At 43.2% G+C, this 19,893-nt stretch overlaps 1 protein-coding gene across 1 annotated transcript; it reads left to right on the forward strand.

Moving 5' to 3' along the window:
- Positions 1–1,485: 1,485 nt before the first annotated feature.
- Positions 1,486–10,006, forward strand: prokr1b (prokineticin receptor 1b). Its single transcript, XM_074645357.1, has 3 exons — positions 1,486–1,687; positions 2,548–3,154; positions 8,592–10,006. The coding sequence occupies exons 2-3, from the start codon at positions 2,688–2,690 to the stop codon at positions 9,295–9,297; spliced, it is 1,173 nt and encodes a 390-aa protein (XP_074501458.1). The 5' UTR covers positions 1,486–1,687; positions 2,548–2,687; the 3' UTR covers positions 9,298–10,006.
- Positions 10,007–19,893: the final 9,887 nt, after the last annotated feature.

Consider the following 19,893-nt stretch of genomic DNA (forward strand, 5'->3'; position numbering starts at 1 on the left):
CTTCACGGATGTCTGTGCTCTCCGAGTGCCCTTCTAGTTGTACTTACATCCACCAAGTGACCATATAAATGTTAATGTTGCTCCATATCTGCTGGAAGTGTAAGTATAGGCAACTGTGTGCTGAAAGTGCCCCATATCAATTTAAAAGGTGACAATGTTTCAGTGTTGTGTTACAGCTTGTTTACGCAGCCCCCAAGTGGCCAAAACTATCAGTCAGTTATTGCAGGTTTAATGTAATGTTTAAAGGGTACTTTTTCAACCTGGACCCTATTTTCCCATGTAACCCATGTCTGAAATTGGTCCAGTAATGAAGGAGAGCGCTGTACACGGCAGCTGCTCATTGGCTGCGATATGGTGCTATTGGGGCAAGGTGGCACCGTCATTCACATTCACTAATAGTGCTCGTTTTTGCCATGACAAGCTCTGATTATTATTATAAATGTCTGACATTGTGGAAAGAGTCTCGTTCTGACATCTGGCGAGGGGATGTGTTGCCAGAAGACGAGTGCCAGCCGGGCAGAGTTTGTTTTGTTGGAGTACAGAAAGCGTAGTTTAGTGTTACCTAAGAGATTTTCAACGTCACGGCTGAATATTTTTTTTTTTTTTTAAAGTTATTTTTTGGGGTGATTTTTAAGTATTTTATTGATAGGACAGTGGATAGAGTGTTGGAAAGGGGGAGAGAGAGAAATGACATGCTGAAAGGACCACAGGCCGGATTCGAACCCGGGTCCACCGCTGCTAGGTCTGAGCCTTGGCGATACATGGGCGCTCGCTCTACCGACTAAGCTAACCAGCCGCCCATGGCTGAATATTTAGATGATTTCGTGGATGAGGTCCTTGAATTCGTTGGCAGCCCGTATTCATTTGAGAAAGTATGGATATTCAGATTTCACAATGAGACTTAAGCTGGACTTGGACACAATCACAAACAGAGCAAATCAAGCAAAAAGTAAGAAAAATGTTTTATTTCTCTGTAGAATCCTTTCCATAATTTTGTCAGACACTTATAATAACAATCTGAGCCTGTCAGTCGCAAAAGCAAGCACTACATTGACGCTGCTCACTTGCCCTCGCAGCTCGTTTTTGCGGGTTATCCCTCAATACTTGACCAATTTCAAAAGTTCGAACATGCAGTACAATTAAATAATGTGAGAAGAGAATGTATCACCTGTAAGAGGCATATGATATCATCATAGAGTGACTGCATGTGAATGTCATGTGTTATTTTTTAGAAATCTCTGCTTCCTCCATCAGTCAGTCTTGTGATGTGTAGACTATTGTAGTCTATTTATGGACATCCATTTAGCTGGTGAACTTTCAACTGTTTCAGCCCTCGTGAACCTGCTTCTCTCACACCTCCGGAAAGACTATGTGCTTTCTCCACCTGACTTCATCCTCAGATTCCTCTCTTGAGGCAGAAGAGAAACACACACACACACACACACACGCACCAACCCACACACACACACCCTCCTCCTTTCTTCGAAGCTCGGGAGGAGAGCTGAGCAGAGCAGCAGCAGAATCAATGTGCATGGAGGCTGATGGAGCGACTTTCTGTCCGCACTAGTGGGATTGTCCAATAATAGAGCACTTTGGCTCCATTTCACACCTGACACAGAGCGGGCAGTCACATTATTTTTAATTATTCAGCTGAGAAAAGTCGTAGGACCTTCTGCAACGCTTGCTGGTAAGTGTCTTTTCAGATTTTTTTTTAATTCACTGGGTTTTATCCCCAGAGATTCATATTTCTTATAATAAAGAAAGAGAAAGCATCTCTCTCTCATCTGTATCTTGAGTGTGTATGTTTTTTTTTTTCACTCTGTTGATTTAAATTCAAAGACTGTGATCTCCCTCCAGGATGTGATGATCTCGAACAGCTTCATACTCCACACTGAGACCCCCTGCAGCTTATAGAGACAAGTTTGATTTATAAACTACCTCATCAAAGCCCTCATTTAAAGTACATTTCCCTTCTATTTCTGCAGATATTGACATGTTTTTTATAATATTTTTTTCATGGTTTTGCATTAAGCAATAACTTAATTTATTTATTTTAGCTATTTGAAATCATGGGTCAAATCTTTTGCCAACATCATCATTTCTCTCTATGTCTCTCTTAAATTATAGGAGTGTGCACTTACCTGCCTTGTGCTACTCTATCAATACAAATCTGGTTAAATTTATTATTATTATTTATGTATATATCTTCTTCTAATTGGTTTTATATTATATTTTGCTTTACCTCATACTCTATGCTTTCAGGGGGATTTAAGTGACCACTTTTGCAGTAAATCAAACGCCCCGTCGTCACGCTCTGTGATGTTGGCTTGCCGTAAAGTGACAAGGTCCTAATAAATTAAGGTCTTCGCTAGATAATGACCTCACAGACTAACATCTTTTGTCAGAAAATATCAGCAAAACACATCCCACATGCCAGCATGATTATGCCCGCAGCGCTGAGATCATGTAATTTGTTTTGATCGTGTCTTGTCTCCATGACTCCTGACCCTGCATGAGTAATGCTGAGTTGGAAACCTTGTGTTCCAGGTGAAGATGAGCTGCTGTTTCCGAAGAAGAAGTTTCAGCCCGTTCAAATTTCCATCTACACACAAACAACTTATATACTAATTCTGGTTGCTCAAATACATAAAGTCTTTCCAGACCAAAATAAGAGTGTGTGCTAAGACATGGGGGACTCCAACATCAGCCACATGGTAGCAGCTTATACAGAGTCGCAGGAGGGACTCCCAGCAGGCAAGTTGGATCATTACATGGACAGCTATGATATGGACTATGGCATCCCTCCTGATGAGATCCCAGACACCACGCAGGGCCAAGCCTTCTTTGTTGCCACCATTGTTATCGGTGTGGTGCTCGTCTGCATCATGCTCGTCTGTGGGATTGGAAACTTCATATTCATTGCCACGCTGATGCGCTACAAAAAGCTCCGCAACCTCACCAACCTGCTCATTGCCAACCTGGCCATCTCAGACTTCATCGTGGCGGTGGTGTGCTGCCCGTTCCTGATGGACTACTATGTGGTGAAGCAGCTTTCCTGGGATCACGGATTACTGCTGTGCGCCTCTGTCAACTACCTCCGGACAGTGTCGCTCTACGTGTCCACAAACGCATTGCTCGCCATCGCCGTTGACAGGTGAGTGTGTTATCTCTTTCATATTCCTGTGGGTTTATGCGTAGCCTACAATCCAATAAGCCACTGCTTCTTACAAAAAAGCTCCCAGCATTGTCTACAGGGATTTTAATCAAAACAGCTTTCATATCTTTATCTGGCAATATTCTCTCCTCTCCTCAAAGAGCGTCACAAAAAAACTTATAAAAATCAGGTCTTTGGTCATCTTTGTTGATGTAACATTCCAGTCGTTCATTGTCTCGCCGTAACCCAGAGATTCTGAGACATCTGGAGACACTGATGCCTTTTTCCTGATATTTATTGGCAGATACAGATATTTAGATTAAAGGCAACAGATGTAACCTGTCTTGTCACAAAAAAATGGCATTATTGTGAAATAAGTATTTTAAACATTTTATCTTTAAAGCTGCAATCGGTAACTTTTATAAAAAATGATAAATTCATAAAACTGGCACTACAGTATATCCTGACAGTAGTGCATTAGACAGATAATCTGTGAAAAAAAATCATGTTCCTCACATCAACTCATCAAACTGTCAAACTAGGCAGCGCTGATAAAATATGAATCAATATTCTGTTACTGTAATGCCTATTTCTCGCCTCAAATGTTTTCAGAAACATCTTGTAGTGTACTGTTTAGCTGTAAAATGAGAAAGTACGCACGGGCCAGTTGGTGGGACTTGGTTTTAGCTTGACTGTTTTCAACATGGCAGTTGGGTCACAAACTTTTCTTTTCTTTTATCATATTTGCTCAAAGTTCCCAACTTCAGCTTTAATGGCGTCAATCAAGCCACAATTAACCACAGACCACATTTGAATTTAGCTGAACTACTACCAAGCTGTTGCTAAACATACTAAAAGTTTAATCGCAGTGGTTCTAATCCTCATTAGTACGTATCTATTTGTTATATTCATACTGAGGAAAATATGTTTACTTTTATCAATGATGCAGTCCTTTTCATGGCACAAACTGGCACTATACTGCAACTGAGATTTGTCTTGATGTATAACTTATCCAAATAAATGATTTGTGTTTGTGCCCAGGGCTTCAAAGGCTGTGTAAAAACATGCTTTGATTCAATTTTGATTTCTTATTAGCCTGAACACAGTTCCCTTGCTACTCTGTTCAGTATGCAACAGGTAGCTATCCTCTCATGATGAATCTACAGCTACATTATCTATTTATTCTCCCTCTGGCACAGGCTGGACAACAAACATGTGTCAAACAGCGATGGGTTGAGCAGCAATATTCAATAAGACATACAGTATAGGAAAAATAAAGGAGGTTTTCAGATTCCAAAACAACCCATAGACTTTAACCTTTTCTGGCACCTCAATTGGTAGGACAAAATACTTTAAAGCCTCTGAACACCTGGCTGATTAGAGCTCTTCTCAGGATTGTGTGGGCATGTATAGACTAATCGAGTGACACCTTCCTGAGTCTCCTGTTAGCTTTGTTGAACCTGTTAGGGGCGGGACAAATTACAACTTTATCATTCTTATTGGGAGATATAGATTTGTGACCTCATCAATTCCCATCCAATCTCTGGCCTTCATCTTCAACCTGAGCAGAGGTCTAATCAGCCAGAATAACTAAACACCTGTGTGGGTGTTCAGAGGCTTGAATATAAGTTTAAGTTAAACTTAAATGTACTATTGATAACATTTCTATCTAGACAATTTTTTTTGAAAAAATGACATGATTGAGTTCATTATTTTGAAATTGACAGGTCCAAAATTAATATTTTGTTTATCTCTGTGGAAGATATTGTTTGATTCCCACTTCTAACAAGGCTAACGATATCAATGCGATGGAACGGGGGTGGAAGAGTGCGACACCTAGTGGCTAAATGTTATTAATGTTATCACTTGCACCTTTAAAGTACTTGGTAAAGGTTGTGGAAAGATCCCCTTCATGGTTAAATGAAAATAACTGTTGGTAAGAGAAGGGATGGGAACCTATGGATGTATAAAGAGAACAGGATACAGCGTTGGAGGCGGGCTCGCGTTTATTCCTATGAAAGTTGCTCAGTGGCGCATGAAGCCAAAATGGCTCGACTGCCGAGTGATAAAGTACCCGGATCATCCAGCAATCATCCGCATCCATTGGCCCCACAGAGCAGGCGCACTAGTGTTTCCTTTAACCCCGCCTCCCAGCCCTCGGTCCAGACACCGCCCGGGGCTCATTCACATGAACGGAGGAAGGGAAATAACTCTGGATTCGGCTGTTAGTGCATTTTGCAACTTTTAGGACCTAATGATTTAAATAAGAGCTATTCAAGTGTTCGTACTGGGAAGTTGATTTACCTCAAAAATAATTATCTGCTGATGTACAGATGTCTCTTTCCCAATGTAAGTCTATGGGAAAAAGTATTTTTAGGCCCAATGGCATCACTTGACCACCACAGAAGTAGTAGTACCACCGTTTGGCCACTACGAAAATTTGCATCAACGCCCGGTGCACTTCCTGGGGGCTTGTGGGACCCAGATGCATTAGTGAGTATATCGGCAAATTTTAAAACTGAATATATCTGCTAAATGTTATCATCATGCTTAGAAGTATACTTTAAACAGAGGGGATATTTTTGCAAAGGTAAGTAGAAAATACACTTGAATATGTCGACCACCGTTTATGTGATTAGTAACACCTGTGTTTTTCCTTCTCTAACAAGTCCAAATATCTGCTGTGTGCCTACATTCACATAAACTGAAAAAGCCTTTGGGAGTTATGAAGCTCGATAAACGATGCTAAAGACCGTGATTGCTTTGGGGGAGGCACAGATCATTAGCGCTACATGTTACCCATATAACATCATCTATAGTCACACTTCATCCCTCTGATTGATTAAACTGACTGGTTCATTGCCTGCACCTGTGTCCTGGATATTAAAGGCCCTGAATCCAAGGTTCTGTAAGCATTGATAAAATGTTTAGTGACACAAGTGGTTGCTATTGATTTTTGCCTACCTTGTGGCATACTTGAGCACTTTTGCACAATGAAATAACACTCTGACTGTTTATTTTTGTGTGTAAAAAGTTCAATTTTCTGACTTTTACAAAAGGAAACACTGCAGGTATCCAGAATGCAACCTCCACCACCTCCACTCCCTTACTTTTCTCTGAAATACATGGCAGTCACATTACTACACTGCTTATAGTGCACACATACATGTAGGTAGACACCTACCTGTATGCATGAGTGCACATAACATCCACAGATTCACAAAGAAGCACGTTTGAAATTTAAGAAGCCTTGTGAGGGGATTTAAATGTAACAAAACACAAAGGCTGGATAATGAGTGTTTAGTGTGCCAAAGTGATTATTATAAAGTATTGTTTGGTCAATAATCCTCCTGACAGCTTACTTGTGTTAACCATAAAAAACAGCCTGTTACGGAGAATCCACAGGCCTGCTGCCAAGATAATGGCTGATAATTTACTTCTTTGTGGGTGGTGCTCTGTATTTGAACATGGCACACAGGCTGCATATTTAAATCTCAAGTGTATTCTGATGTAGCGTAAATGGTAATGCTGCCGCAGAGGAATTAATTGAATAAGTCAACGGTGTTGGAAATTAAATAGGAAATTACTTCAAAAATATATATATAATACAATCATTTGATTAAGTTGGCAATTAAGACAAAATAATTAAATTGAACTATTAACTGACACATTTAAAAAGCATGTATTGCTTTTTCAATAAATTAACGTCTGATCTAGCTACTAGTTGTTACCAGCCCGTTCTCATTACCAGGACATCAAATACTGACGCTTTGTCACGGCCTTCTGCGTTCGATACCTCTGCACAAGGCACCCTTCCGCCATGGCAGGCGGGAGGGGAGGTGGATGGGTCCAACAAACACAAGGCTTTCACCCAGGAGGCCGCTGTCCATGTCACGTGCGTTACATTTCACTTTCACTTTACAATCAGCTTTTCATTCGTGTCCTGTGTTTACAACGTCATGTCACATTTTCATTGTAAAAAATTAGTAATTTTAAGCCCAACCATGTTGTTTTTTTCCAAAACCTGGTTTGTTTCCTATCCTAATCAAGTGTTTTTGTTTAAAGATCCAGTGTGTAGGATCTGGCGGTATCTAGCGATGAGGTGAGGAGACTGCAAACAACTGTGTCAAGCATGTTGGAGAGCTACGGTGGCAGACGTGAAAATGCGAATGGCCCTCTATAGAACCATTTGGAGCAGAACCAGTGTGCAGAGTCTGTATTTACGTGGGAAGTGAGTGATGAAGCAAGAGCGAGAGAGCGGCGGCGACGGGAGCGAGTAACGTTATCAACTCCGGCCCAAGCAGAAAAAGCTAACAGAGTTTGGTTTGTCCATTCTGGGCTACTGTAGAAAAATGGTGGGGCAACATGGCGGACTCCATGAACAGGGGACCCGCTCCCTATGTAGATATAAACAGCTCATTCTAAGCTAACGAAAACACAACACATCTTATTATCAGGTGATTATACACTAAAGAAAACAGACCTATTAATATGATATTCCATTTCTGCCAATAGATCCCCCTTATTGTGACACACTGGTCATTTAATTTACAACATTAAGCACGTGTTTACTGCGACAGAAAAAGTGACGCCGACAGGTCTGACAAAGCGTCAGTACTGTATGTGACGAGGTGGGATGAGAACATGCTGTTGTTACTTGACACTTAAGTCACTAAAGATCACCCATCACTACAGTATATCAATGGGAATCTAATTAAGGGCATGGTGAGGGTAGACCCAGAACACGCTGGAGAGAATATACAGTATATCTCGTCTGGCCTGGGAACACCTCGGGGTCCCCCAGGAAGAGCTGGAAAACGTTGCTGGGGAGAGGGACGTCTGGAATACCCTGCTAAGCCTGCTGCCCTCTGCGGCCCTGGATAAGAAATGGATGGATGGATGTTTTGTTTGGCTGTATGAATTATGTATGATATAGGAGTATCCACATTGAAATGGCTGACGCATTAATGTTAAAACTGGATATTTGTCTTTAAAAACATGCCGTGATTAGTTAGTTCATGCATTTGGCTCCTGTTTTACATATGGATAAGAGATTGTCTCTATAGAAAAAAGCCTCCATACATTTTGACCCCATAAGCATGACCTTTTACCAGTATGAAAAATTCAGTTCACTGAATAATGGAGTGCTGTGTATTAAACGTCAATCTTCCATGAGTGACTGAGAGCCATTTGCTGAATCTATAGACTTCACACAGCACTCAGACTGCTAAAAAGGGTGGTTTGATTGCACTGAATTACGTGTGTTTTCCCTGTCTCTTCAATTGACCTTTTCAAACTTGACAACTCAAACTTTCCGAATGTGCTCCTTTGTATTTCCTGTTGCAGTGTTTGTTAATGCAGTTGCTTAAAGGAAGTAAAGCTGTTGTCCTAGCAACTGGGTGGCAATGAAAAGGTCTATATGTCTGTGTTCTTCCAGGTACATGGCTATAGTCCATCCTTTGAGGCCTCGCATGAAGTACCAAACCGCCTACTTCCTGATAACAGGAGTCTGGATTGTTCCCATCCTGATATCCATCCCCTCTGCCTACTTTGCCTCTGAGATCATATACCCTCACAGCGGCACCACCCCGACCACTCACAAAGTCTTCTGCGCCCAGATCTGGCCTGTGGACCAGCAGGCCTACTACCGCTCCTACTTCCTGTTCGTTTTCGCTGTGGAGTTCGTCGGGCCCGTGATCGTCATGGCAATGTGCTACGCCCAAATCTCCCGCGAGCTCTGGTTCAAGAACGTCCCGGGTTTCCAGACGGAGCAGATCAGGAAGAGGTTGCGTTGTCGCCGCAAAACGGTGATGGTCCTGATCGGGATCTTGACGGCGTACATCCTGTGCTGGGCGCCGTTATACGGCTTCACCATCCTGCGAGATTTTCACCCGACGCTGATCTCCCGCCAGAAGAACTCGTTGGTGGCCTTCTACATCATCGAGTGCATCGCCATGAGCAACAGCATGATCAATACCTTCTGTTTTGTCAGTGTCAAGAACAACACCGTTAAATACCTGAAGAAGATTGTGCTGCTGCGCTGGAGGTCGACGTATGCCGCCAGTAAGACGGTGGACGAGATGGATATTAGGACCTCGTCCATGCCTGTAACAGAGGAGATTGAATGCATTCACTTGAGGTGAAAAGGAGAGAGTCTTAAATATAGCATAGTCATTTAAATTTGGGCTGTTGATATCCAGAAACTACATAGCAGACAGTGATGATTTTGACATGGAACATTTCTCTTGTGTTTAGATCACAATTTTGAAGCATCATGAAACTCAAGGAAAGGTCTAACCATGAAAGTACATTGATTAATGGGGCAACATACAGTATGTTAGTCAGCAGTACATGCAGGACTTCTATTTGAGGTATTATGGGAATGTAATTATTGCACACTGTGACTGTACACTGTGTTCTTGTGAAATGTCGTAGCATGTGTATAAGATATATTAGACGTAAGACTTGTAAATACAGCTATTACTGCCCTAAGAGATCCATGATGTTGACTACAGTACCTGGTTAATCTTTGTATTTCCTGTATCTGTTTTGTTTTATATTGATTTTTCGTAAGGTCAAATAACTCTTGATACTAAAGAAATATTTTCATTGATCATTGCTTTTGTGTGTTTTCTATTTTCCTTCTTTGAAGATATTCAATAATCCTCAGTAGATGTAATTTTGTGGAATGTAGAGCATTGAGAGGGCTCATTTAAAGAAGTGGTAAAGCAAAAAAGACATTTGAATGTCTTGAAAAGAAAATAATTTTTTCGTGATTATCTATCCTTGAAAAGAATCAATACATTGCATGCTTCATTGGTAGATGAATGGACTTTATGTGATAATAAACAATGAGACACTGGAAAGAAAAGCTGCTTTTATTTATTGAGCTTTACTGTTATTTGCTTTTTTTCCCTTTAATGTAAGTTGCCTATAGCATCCATGGACTCGCTGGGATTCCTGGGTCCTTAAATAAATAATGCAGATGAATATTTATATCCTTCCTGCAGATACATTAGAAATGCACAGTGGATGATAAGAAATGTCGAAAAGTTTCACCTTTTTAAACATCAACAGAAAGCCTCGGGTTTTTCTGTCATTCTCTCGGAATCAACATGCACGGGTTTCTTTACAGATCTAGTTTGTGCACTGACACTCAACCTTCTTTTTGAATTTCCCGACACCAACCTGGCTAGCTCATGAATTTTACATATTGGTATGCCGCTGAATTAAAGTTGCAAATTCATTCATTCGCTTCTTTTAGTTATAAGACACTTTGGGAATATCTTATGAGTCACTGTCAAAATGCATCCCAAATAGTTTATATTTAAATGTGTTAAATATCACAAGGTGGATCTTTTATAATTCAGATTCATCAGTTAGCAGCCCCGTCGCACGAAAAGGCGTGTGAATGATACGATAATGCGCAAGGCAAAAAGTGTGTAATAAGAACGCCGTTCTTGCTTTAGGCGTATCATTTGAACGCCATAGTGTGTACTGACTGCAATGTTAATGAAGCTGCGTGACTATGCTACGCTCAGAGCTAGTCCCGTAGAGTAAAAAGGGAGAAAGACTGCTTATGGTGGACGTGAGGGGAGGTGGATGGGTCCTACAAACACAGGACTATCAACCAGGAGACCGGTGTTTAGTTTTGTAAGTTATGTTAGTGATGTTTGTTATGTGTTTTCCGTAATTAGTTATTTTATTTCCGTACGTATTTAACTTAGTTTATGTACTTATTTTAAGCCCAGTTTAGATACTTTTTTTCCTAAACCTAAGTGGTTTTGATTGCGAGACCTAAGTGAGTAGTTTTGTTGCCCCCTTCTGATACTGCACCTTCCTACACGTGTATAATATTAACGCCTTAGCAAGGCACTATCACGCTATCCTCTGGCAATGTATTATATCATACCGTTCATATATATGATATCTTCCGAAAACACGTAAATTTTAGCTTGTTACATGTATATAGTCTTTTCAAAATAAACTTCCATCTTCACAGGAAACAACTTCCTTAAGTTTTTGGCAACAAAACTACTTAGTCTTAGGAAAAGATTGAATTGGTTAGGATTAGGCAACAAAACTACTTAGTCTTAGGAAAAGATTGATTTGGTTAGGATTAGGCAACAAAACTACTTAGTTAGGTTTAGGAAAAGATCGTAGTTGGGCTTAAAATAACTCCGGAAGTGAAGTTACTTCAGTACTGAAGTTACGTGATGAATAAATCAACGTTGACTCCTGGTTCCACATTATACACGAACCGGAAAGTTTTTTAACCCATCCATCAACCCCGACCTCCTCCCTACGCGGCATTCGCTTCTCTTTATAATTCCTGGTTCACAATTACGTGAATTACACACACAAATTGATTTCGTGGGATGTACACGAATTTCAGTGTATTACATTTAGTAGGTATAGCTACGAACAGTGTATGAGACTTGCCTGCCTCTGGTAGACAGGCGGGTCAATTACACGCTTTGACATTATAACGTGGTGCAGTAAGAGCTTGATTAATAATTATTGGCATTCGAAAACATGACCATGATTTAGCTTCTGAGAATAAATTCCATGTAAAGATCCTGAGTCATCCAGGTATAGGATATTCACAAGAACTTCAGCGAGAACTTTCAACTTCTGCTCATCTCAAGATTGAGTTGTATATCTACATCTAAGGGACAGGAAGCAGTTCTCTGATGACCACCAAGCACACATGATAGAGACCAAAGGTGGTTTGAAAGAGAAGATCATCCATCCATCCATCCATCTTCAACCGCTTATCCGGGATCGGGTCGCGGGGGCAACAGCTCCAGCAGGGGACCCCAAACTTCCCTTTCCCGGGCCACATTAACCAGCTCTGACTGGGGGATCCCGAGGCGTTCCCAGGCCAGAGTAGAGATATAATCTCTCCATCTAGTCCTGGGTCTTCCCCGTGGTCTCCTCCCAGCTGGTCGTGCCTGGAACACCTCCCAAGGGAGGCGCCCAGGAGGCATCCGTGCTAGATGCCCGAACCACCTCAACTGGCTCCTTTCGACGCAAAGGAGCAAGGACTCTACTCCGAGTCCCTCACGGATGACTGAGCTTCTTACCCTATCTCTAAGGGAGACGCCAGCCACCCTCCTGAGGAAACCCATTTCGGCCGCTTGCACCCGCGACCTCGTTCTTTCGGTCATGACCCAACCCTCATGACCATAGGTGAGAGTAGGAACGAAGATTGAACGGTAGATCGAGAGCTTTGCCTTCCGGCTCAGCTCTCTTTTCGTCACAACGGTGCGGTAAAGCGAATGCAATACCGCCCCTGCTGCTCCGATTCTCCGACCAATCTCACGTTCCATCGTCCCCTCACTCGCGAACAAGACCCCGAGATACTTAAACTCCTTCACTTGGGGTAAGGACTCATTCCCTACCCGGAGTAGGCAAACCACCGGTTTCCTGCTGAGAACCATGGCCTCAGATTTAGAGGTGCTGATTCTCATCCCGACTGCGTCACACTCGGCTGCGAACCGATCCAGTGAGTGCTGGAGGTCGCAGACCGATGATGCCAACAGGACCACATCATCTGCAAAAAGCAGCGATGAGATCCTCAGCACACCGATCTGCAAACCCTCCTCCACCCGACTACGCCTCGATATCCTGTCCATGAATATCACGAACAGGATTGGTGACAAAGCGCAGCCCTGGCGGAGGCCAACCCCCACCGGAAACGAGTCCGACTTATTGCCGAGGATCCGAACACAGCTCTCGCTTTGGGCGTACAGGGATTGGATGGCCCTGAGAAGTGCCCCCCTCACCCCATACTCCCGCAGCACCCCCCACAGTATCTCCCGGGGGACCCGGTCATATGCCTTCTCCAAGTCCACAAAACACATGTAGACTGGATGGGCATACTCCCAGGCCCCCTCCAGGATCCTTGCGAGAGTGAAAAGCTGGTCCGTTGTTCCACGGCCAGGACGGAATCCGCATTGTTCCTCTTCGATCTGAGGTTCGACTATCGGCCGAACCCTCCTTTCCAGCACCTTGGAGTAGACTTTACCAGGGAGGCTGAGCAGTGTGATACCCCTGTAATTGGCACACACTCTCTGGTCCCCCTTTTTGAAAAGGGGAACCACCACCCCGGTCTGCCACTCCTTAGGCACTGTCACCGACTTCCACGCGGTGTTGAAGAGACGTGTCATCCAAGACAGCCCCTCCCCACCCAGAGCCTTCAGCATTTCTGGGCGGATCTCATCAACCCCCGGGGCTTTGCCACTGTGGAGTTGTTTGACTACCTCAGTGACTTCCACCAGGGTAATTGATGATGGTCCCCCATCAGCTTCCAGCTCTGCCTCTACCATAGAGGGCGTATTGGTCGGATTCAGAAGTTCCTCAAAGTGCTCCTTCCACCGCCCGATTACCTCCTCAGTTGAGGTCAACAGTGTCCCATCCTTACTGTACACAGCTTGGATGGTTCCCCGTTTCCCCCTCCTAAGGTGCCGGATGGTTTTCCAGAAGCACTTTGGTGCCGACCGAAAGTCCTTCTCCATGGCTGCTCCGAACTCCTCCCACACCCGCTGCTTTGCCTCCGTCACGGCAGTGGCTGCTGCTCTTCGGGCCCGTCGGTACCCTGCAACTGCCTCCGGAGACCTCCGAGATAACATATCCCGGAAGGCCTCCTTCTTCAGTCGGACGGCTTCCCTGACCACCGGTGTCCACCACGGTGTTCGAGGATTGCCGCCCCTTGAGGCACCTAAGACCTTAAAACCACAGCTCACCGCCGCAGCTTCAGCAATGGAAGCTTTGAACATCGTCCACTCGGGTTCAATGCCCCCAACCTCCACAGGGATGCCAGAAAAGCTCCGCCGGAGGTGTGAGTTGAAGATCTCTCGGACAGGGGCCTCCTCCAGACGTTCCCAGTTCACCCTCACTACGCGTTTGGGCTTACCAGGTCTGTCCAGAGTCTTCCCCCACCCTCTGACCCAACTCACCACCAGATGGTGATCAGTTGACAGCTCCGCCCCTCTCTTCACCCGAGTGTCCAAAACATGCGGCCTCAGATCAGATGATACGATTACAAAATCGATCATCGACCTTCGGCCTAGGGTGCTCTGGTACCACGTACACTTATGAGCATCCTTATGTTCGAACATGGTGTTCGTTATGGACAATCCATGACTAGCACAGAAGTCCAACAACAAACGACCACTCGGGTTTAGATCAGGGAGGCCGTTCCTCCCAATCACGCCACTCCAGGTGTCTCCATCGTTGCCCACGTGCGCGTTGAAGTCTCCCAGGAGAACTATGGAGTCCCCTACTGGAGCCCCATACAGGACTCCATTCAGGGTCTCCAAGAAGGCCGAATACTCCGAACTGCTGTTTGGTGCATACGCACAAACAACAGTCAGAGTTTTCCCCCCCATAACCCGAAGGCGTAGGGAGGCGACCCTCTCGTCCACCGGGGTAAACTCCAACGTAGCGGCACTCAGCCGGGGATTTGTGAGTATCCCCACACCCGCCCGGCGCCTCACACCATGGGCAACTCCAGAGAAGAATAGAGTCCAACCCCTATCCAAGAGTACGGTTCCAGAACCGAGGCTGTGCGTAGAGGTAAGCCCTACCAGATCCAACTGGTAGCGCTCCACCTCCCGCACAAGCTCCGGCTCCTTCCCCCACAGAGAGGTGACGTTCCACGTCCCCAGAGCCAGCCTCTGCCGCCCGGGTCCAGTCCGTCGAGGTCCCTGGCCTTCACTGCCACCCGTGTGGCAGCGCACCCGACCCAAGCGGTTCTTCCTGCAGGTGGTGAGCCCACAGGATGGAGAGGAGGGAGGTGCCACGTTCCTTTTTCGGGGTATCCCCGGCCGGGCTCCGTGGCAAGCCCGGCCACCAGACGCTCGTTGACGGGCCCTCCGTCTGGGCCTGGCTCCAGACGTGGGCCCCGGGCTTCCTCCGGGCCGGGTAACTCCTCCTCTGCCTCGTGTCGTCATTGGGTTTTTTGTGAACCATTCTTAGTCCGGCCCCTCACCTAAGACCAATTTGCCATGGGAGACCCTACCAGGAGCACGAGGCTCCAGACAACACAGCCCTCAGGGTCATAGGGACACACAAACCTCTCCACCACGTTAAGGTGATGGTTCCCGGAGAGGAAGAGAAGATCAACACATTAATAAACCACTAAACCATCCTGACTAGGGTCACACATGGCTGGAACCTGTCTCAGCACACATTGGGTGAGGAGAGATACACACTGGACAGGCTGCCAATCTACCAGGAAATGAAGGGTCAGGCTAAAACAACCTTCCCTGAATGAAGAAGAAGGTGGCGACACTACTTATCAACAACTATCAGGGTGGTGTTGCAGGTGGTGGAAAACACTGTCATTAGTTTTGTTGAATGACTGTTTTCCTTTACACTGAAAGGAATGGACACTGGACAGACATTTTTCATTTGTATTTTTATTAGTTCGTTTTTTACTGAGTAGTATTTTCATACCTCAAGTCAAGTCAGTTACATACAGCATACAGCGGGTAAAATAAGTATTGAACACGTCACCATTTTTCTCAGTAAATATATTTCCAAAGGTGCTATTGACATGAAATGTTCACCAGATGTTGGTAACAACCCAAGTAATCTATACATACCAAAACAAATCTATACATACCAAATCTATACATACCAAAACAAATAAGTTCAGAAATCAAGTTATGTGTAATAATGTGAAATGACACATGGAAAAAGTATTGAACACATGAAGAAAGGGAGATGCAAAAAGGCATGGAAAGCCAAGACAACAGCTGAAATCTATCAGTAATTAGAAAGCAATCTGGCTCCTTGTCAGTGCAAATTAATATCAGCTGGTTCAGTCCCAACTGATGGCCTATAAAAAGGTGTCTCATGACCAAGGTGTCACACAAGAAACATCTCATGATGGGTAAAAGCAAAGAGCGCTCTCAAGACCTTTGCAACCTTATTGTTTGCACTGACAAGGGGCCGGATTGCTTTCTAATTACTGATAGATTTCAGCTGTTGTCTTGGCTTTCCATGCCTTTTTGCACCTCCCTTTCTTCATGTGTTCCATACCTTTTCCCTGTGTCATTTCACATTATTACACATTACTTAATTTCTGAACTTATTTGTTTTAGTTTCTTTGTATGTATAGATTACTTGGGTTGCTACCAACATCTGGTGAACATTTCATGTCAATAGCACCTTTGGAAATATATTTACTGAGAAAAATGGTGACGTGTTCAATATTTATTTTACCCGCTGTATATAGCCCAATATCACGAATCACTGATATGCCTCAAGGGGCTTTACAATATATAAAACCCTCTGTCCTTTGACTCTCGATTCGGATACATAAAGACAAAGAAAACCTTTAACAGGGAAAAATGGAAGAAACCTCAGGAAGAGCAACTAAAGAGGGATCCCTGTCCCAGATCAGACAGACATGCAATAGATCTTGTGTGTACATAATAGACCATAATAATAATAACCATAATAGACCTATATATATATATGTATATATATATATATAGTACATTTCCTTTGCATTACTTGGATAACCTGCTGCTGTAACACAATAATTTCCCAATTTGAGATCAATAAAGTACATCTATCTATCTATCTATCTATCTATCTATCTATCTATCTATCTATCTATCTATCTATCTATCTATCTATCTATCTATCTATCTATCTACCTATACATACATACATACATATACACACACGTACACATACATGCACATAAAATGGTTATTTAAAATAGGATGGACCAGACCAGCTGGACATCCTTTGTGACCAGGAAGGAGAGGTCAAAGTGAATGGGAGATAAAGTGCATTACCTGTTTAAAAACGTAATGACTTGTGGGACAAATGAAAACATGGACCTATTTTTACTGAATAGAGGTCAATACTGTTGCTCAGATGGCAACAATTTCTATGATGAGGCAAAGGGGTTCCTCTGGTCACCCACAATGTTGTTGCCTTCATCGTTCTGTCTCTGTAGATGCATTCCATACTTGGTAGCGTAATCCCTATCAATGCCTAGCATTGTGCTGGCCTGGTAGTGTTACCAAACCAGCAGATGATACATAAGGTTAAAACACTTTCAATAAAGGCACAGCAAAACATTTGGAGCATTTTGGTTGTGAACATTAAAGGATATAGCAATTTCTTTAAAAAAAAAAAAAAATACATTCTTTGTTGTGTCTCAGTGCTTCTAAATTCAGTCCACATGTCCCATTTAAGCTTGTGGTCGAGCACGATGCCAAGGTACTTGTAATGTGTGACAGATTGTACTGGCTCCCCATTGATAAAAGTAGGGTTATCACCATTCATTCAAGCACACCATTCACACAGGTGGGAGAAAAGAACAAACACACAGAGGGAGGGCGAAACAAGAACAACATACACACAAGGGAGATAGACAAGAGGAGAGGCTGAATGAGGCACCAACAGAGAGAAGCCTCAGAGAAGCCTGAGTGAACAAGAAGAGAGGATAAGAAGGAGAAACTAGGGAGAGAGAGAGAGACTAAGAGATATACGCCCAACAGTGCCTGTTGGACACAAACAAACTGATGGTTAGAGAGACAAACAATTAGCACATGTATACCATGTGTCTGCGAGTATTGATTTGTAGTTTTGCTACTCCCCTATACAAGCTGTGATCAACATTGGTAGTGGACCATATGTAGTGGGGAGGATTATTTGTTTAAGAAGTGGACGTAGCCACGGTGATGTCACCCATTGGTTTGTGGACTGCCCTTTTCGCCATGGTAGCGACCTGTCAATCACAAGGTAGCCACACCCTAAATCATTTTCTGCTTTATGGTCTATTTGACTCTAAATGGGACCATAATTTACTAAATGAACATCATGCTGTACTGAAGAAGACTTGAAACTAGTGATTGAGACCATAAACTCATGTTTACAATGTTTACTGAGGTAATAAATCAAGTGAGAAGTAGGCTCATTTTCTCATATACTTCTATACGATTAGACTTATTTTTGCAACCAGAGGAGTCGCCCCCTGCTGGCTATTAGAAAGAATGCACGTTTAGGCACTTCAGCATTGGCTTCACTTTTCAGACCCGGAGGTTGCCAACTGGTTTTAAGACACAAAACAATAAGATATTAATCACAAAACCATTATTATTTTTATTATTTGTCTTTTTTCTTCTTGAATGTAAAGGAGTACTGTGTAGAGTACTGTGACGCTACAGTATTTCCCTCTATAAAGCACTGAAGTAAAAATAACACAATGTCATCAAGTGCATCAGTAAATGTCAATTATGTAAGGATGCTTGTAACAGCTTTATGTAAACTCACAGCAGTGGGTTAAAAAGGTCATTCACATTCAGATTCACGTTTAACAAGCTCCACACCATTTACCATCTGTAACAGTAAGAACAGTAGCTGACCTTTTTTCCTATCAACGCCAGCACACAGTGTGCGTCACTCTTATTGTTTTCCAATTAGCTAGGCCATGCTTTTCCTGATTTGGCCAATACGTTCTTGTTTAGCATGTCAACAGCTTGTAAAGATTGTCGCCTCTTATGCTAATTTTCTTACGGGCCGCTGTTTGAAGCTGGGAAACTATTATTTTGCCATTATCAGAGTCCTTGCTTATTGTCCACATTAGTCTCTGTGCTCTGGCCCCTGTGGGTGAGGTGTCAGTTAGTGCAGGTGTGTTTTTTTCCTGTCCCTGTACCTTATTTTCTTGGATAACCTACTATTAAGTTGCGCAAATAAACAACATATTCAAACACATATATTTTGCTGCCAATGGGCCACCCAGCTTCTTGTTGTTCGGCTCTAATGGGCTATTTCTCAGTGAGTGTTTACACATCGCTATCACTCCTCAAGATTGCATTTCCCATTTGCTCAGAAGCCACATTCACATATTATTTTTTGTTGCCTTGAAGTGTAAAAAGTGGTAATCATTAAACCTTTCCGATATTTCTCTTCCCTGAAAAAGGGAAATTACACAAGAGGCTGACATACGTAAGTCCTACTGATATAAAACTACTATGAATATGTAGAGAATAGACAATCCCTTCAAATAAAAGACTGTTTATGTCACAACTCAATGCAAACAAAAGGTAGTTTCTGTAAAATAGTGATGTTTGATTTTTTTTAAGACCAGTACCAATTCAGATTTTTGGGGATTCGAAGCTGCCGCCGCGGTTAGGACTCAACCTTGTTAGATGGGCGCCCGCACTACCAACTGAGCTATCGGGGCGCCCAATTTAACTTATTTTTTGACATCCTGTAAAAACAAAATGTACATGTGTAATCATTTATTCTTTAATCAATGATCACAATAAAACTCAGCAAGCAAGATCCTAAATTGAGACTGGTTAAGAAAGGTGTTATTTCAGGTAATGCATTTGAAAGCCTCGCCTTCTCTGTGAAAAGGTCGTTACTCTCAGCACCCGAGGGTTGAGATTTTTGTTTTTCTGATGTGTCTCTGGCTCATAAAGGTTTCATGCTAACAGTAACCACCACGGGGCACAAAGTGGGGTCACATGGGTGTCATCCCCGGGGTGGAATCTCTGAGTGAAGAGTTCAGAATCAATACTGGATATTGTAGGAACAATACTGAGATAAAGTCAACACTTATGGGATGAAAAATGACCTTTTTCTGAGACAACCTGTATTGCATCATGGACATTTTTTTTCCCCGGAGCACAGGAAAGATGTTTTTGCTGATGGCAAAAATCAATTTGCAGATAGATGCACTCATGCCATGAAGGAGCACACCT

Source organism: Sebastes fasciatus, chromosome 9 (assembly GCF_043250625.1).
Source record: "Sebastes fasciatus isolate fSebFas1 chromosome 9, fSebFas1.pri, whole genome shotgun sequence".
NCBI lineage: Eukaryota > Metazoa > Chordata > Actinopteri > Perciformes > Sebastidae > Sebastes > Sebastes fasciatus.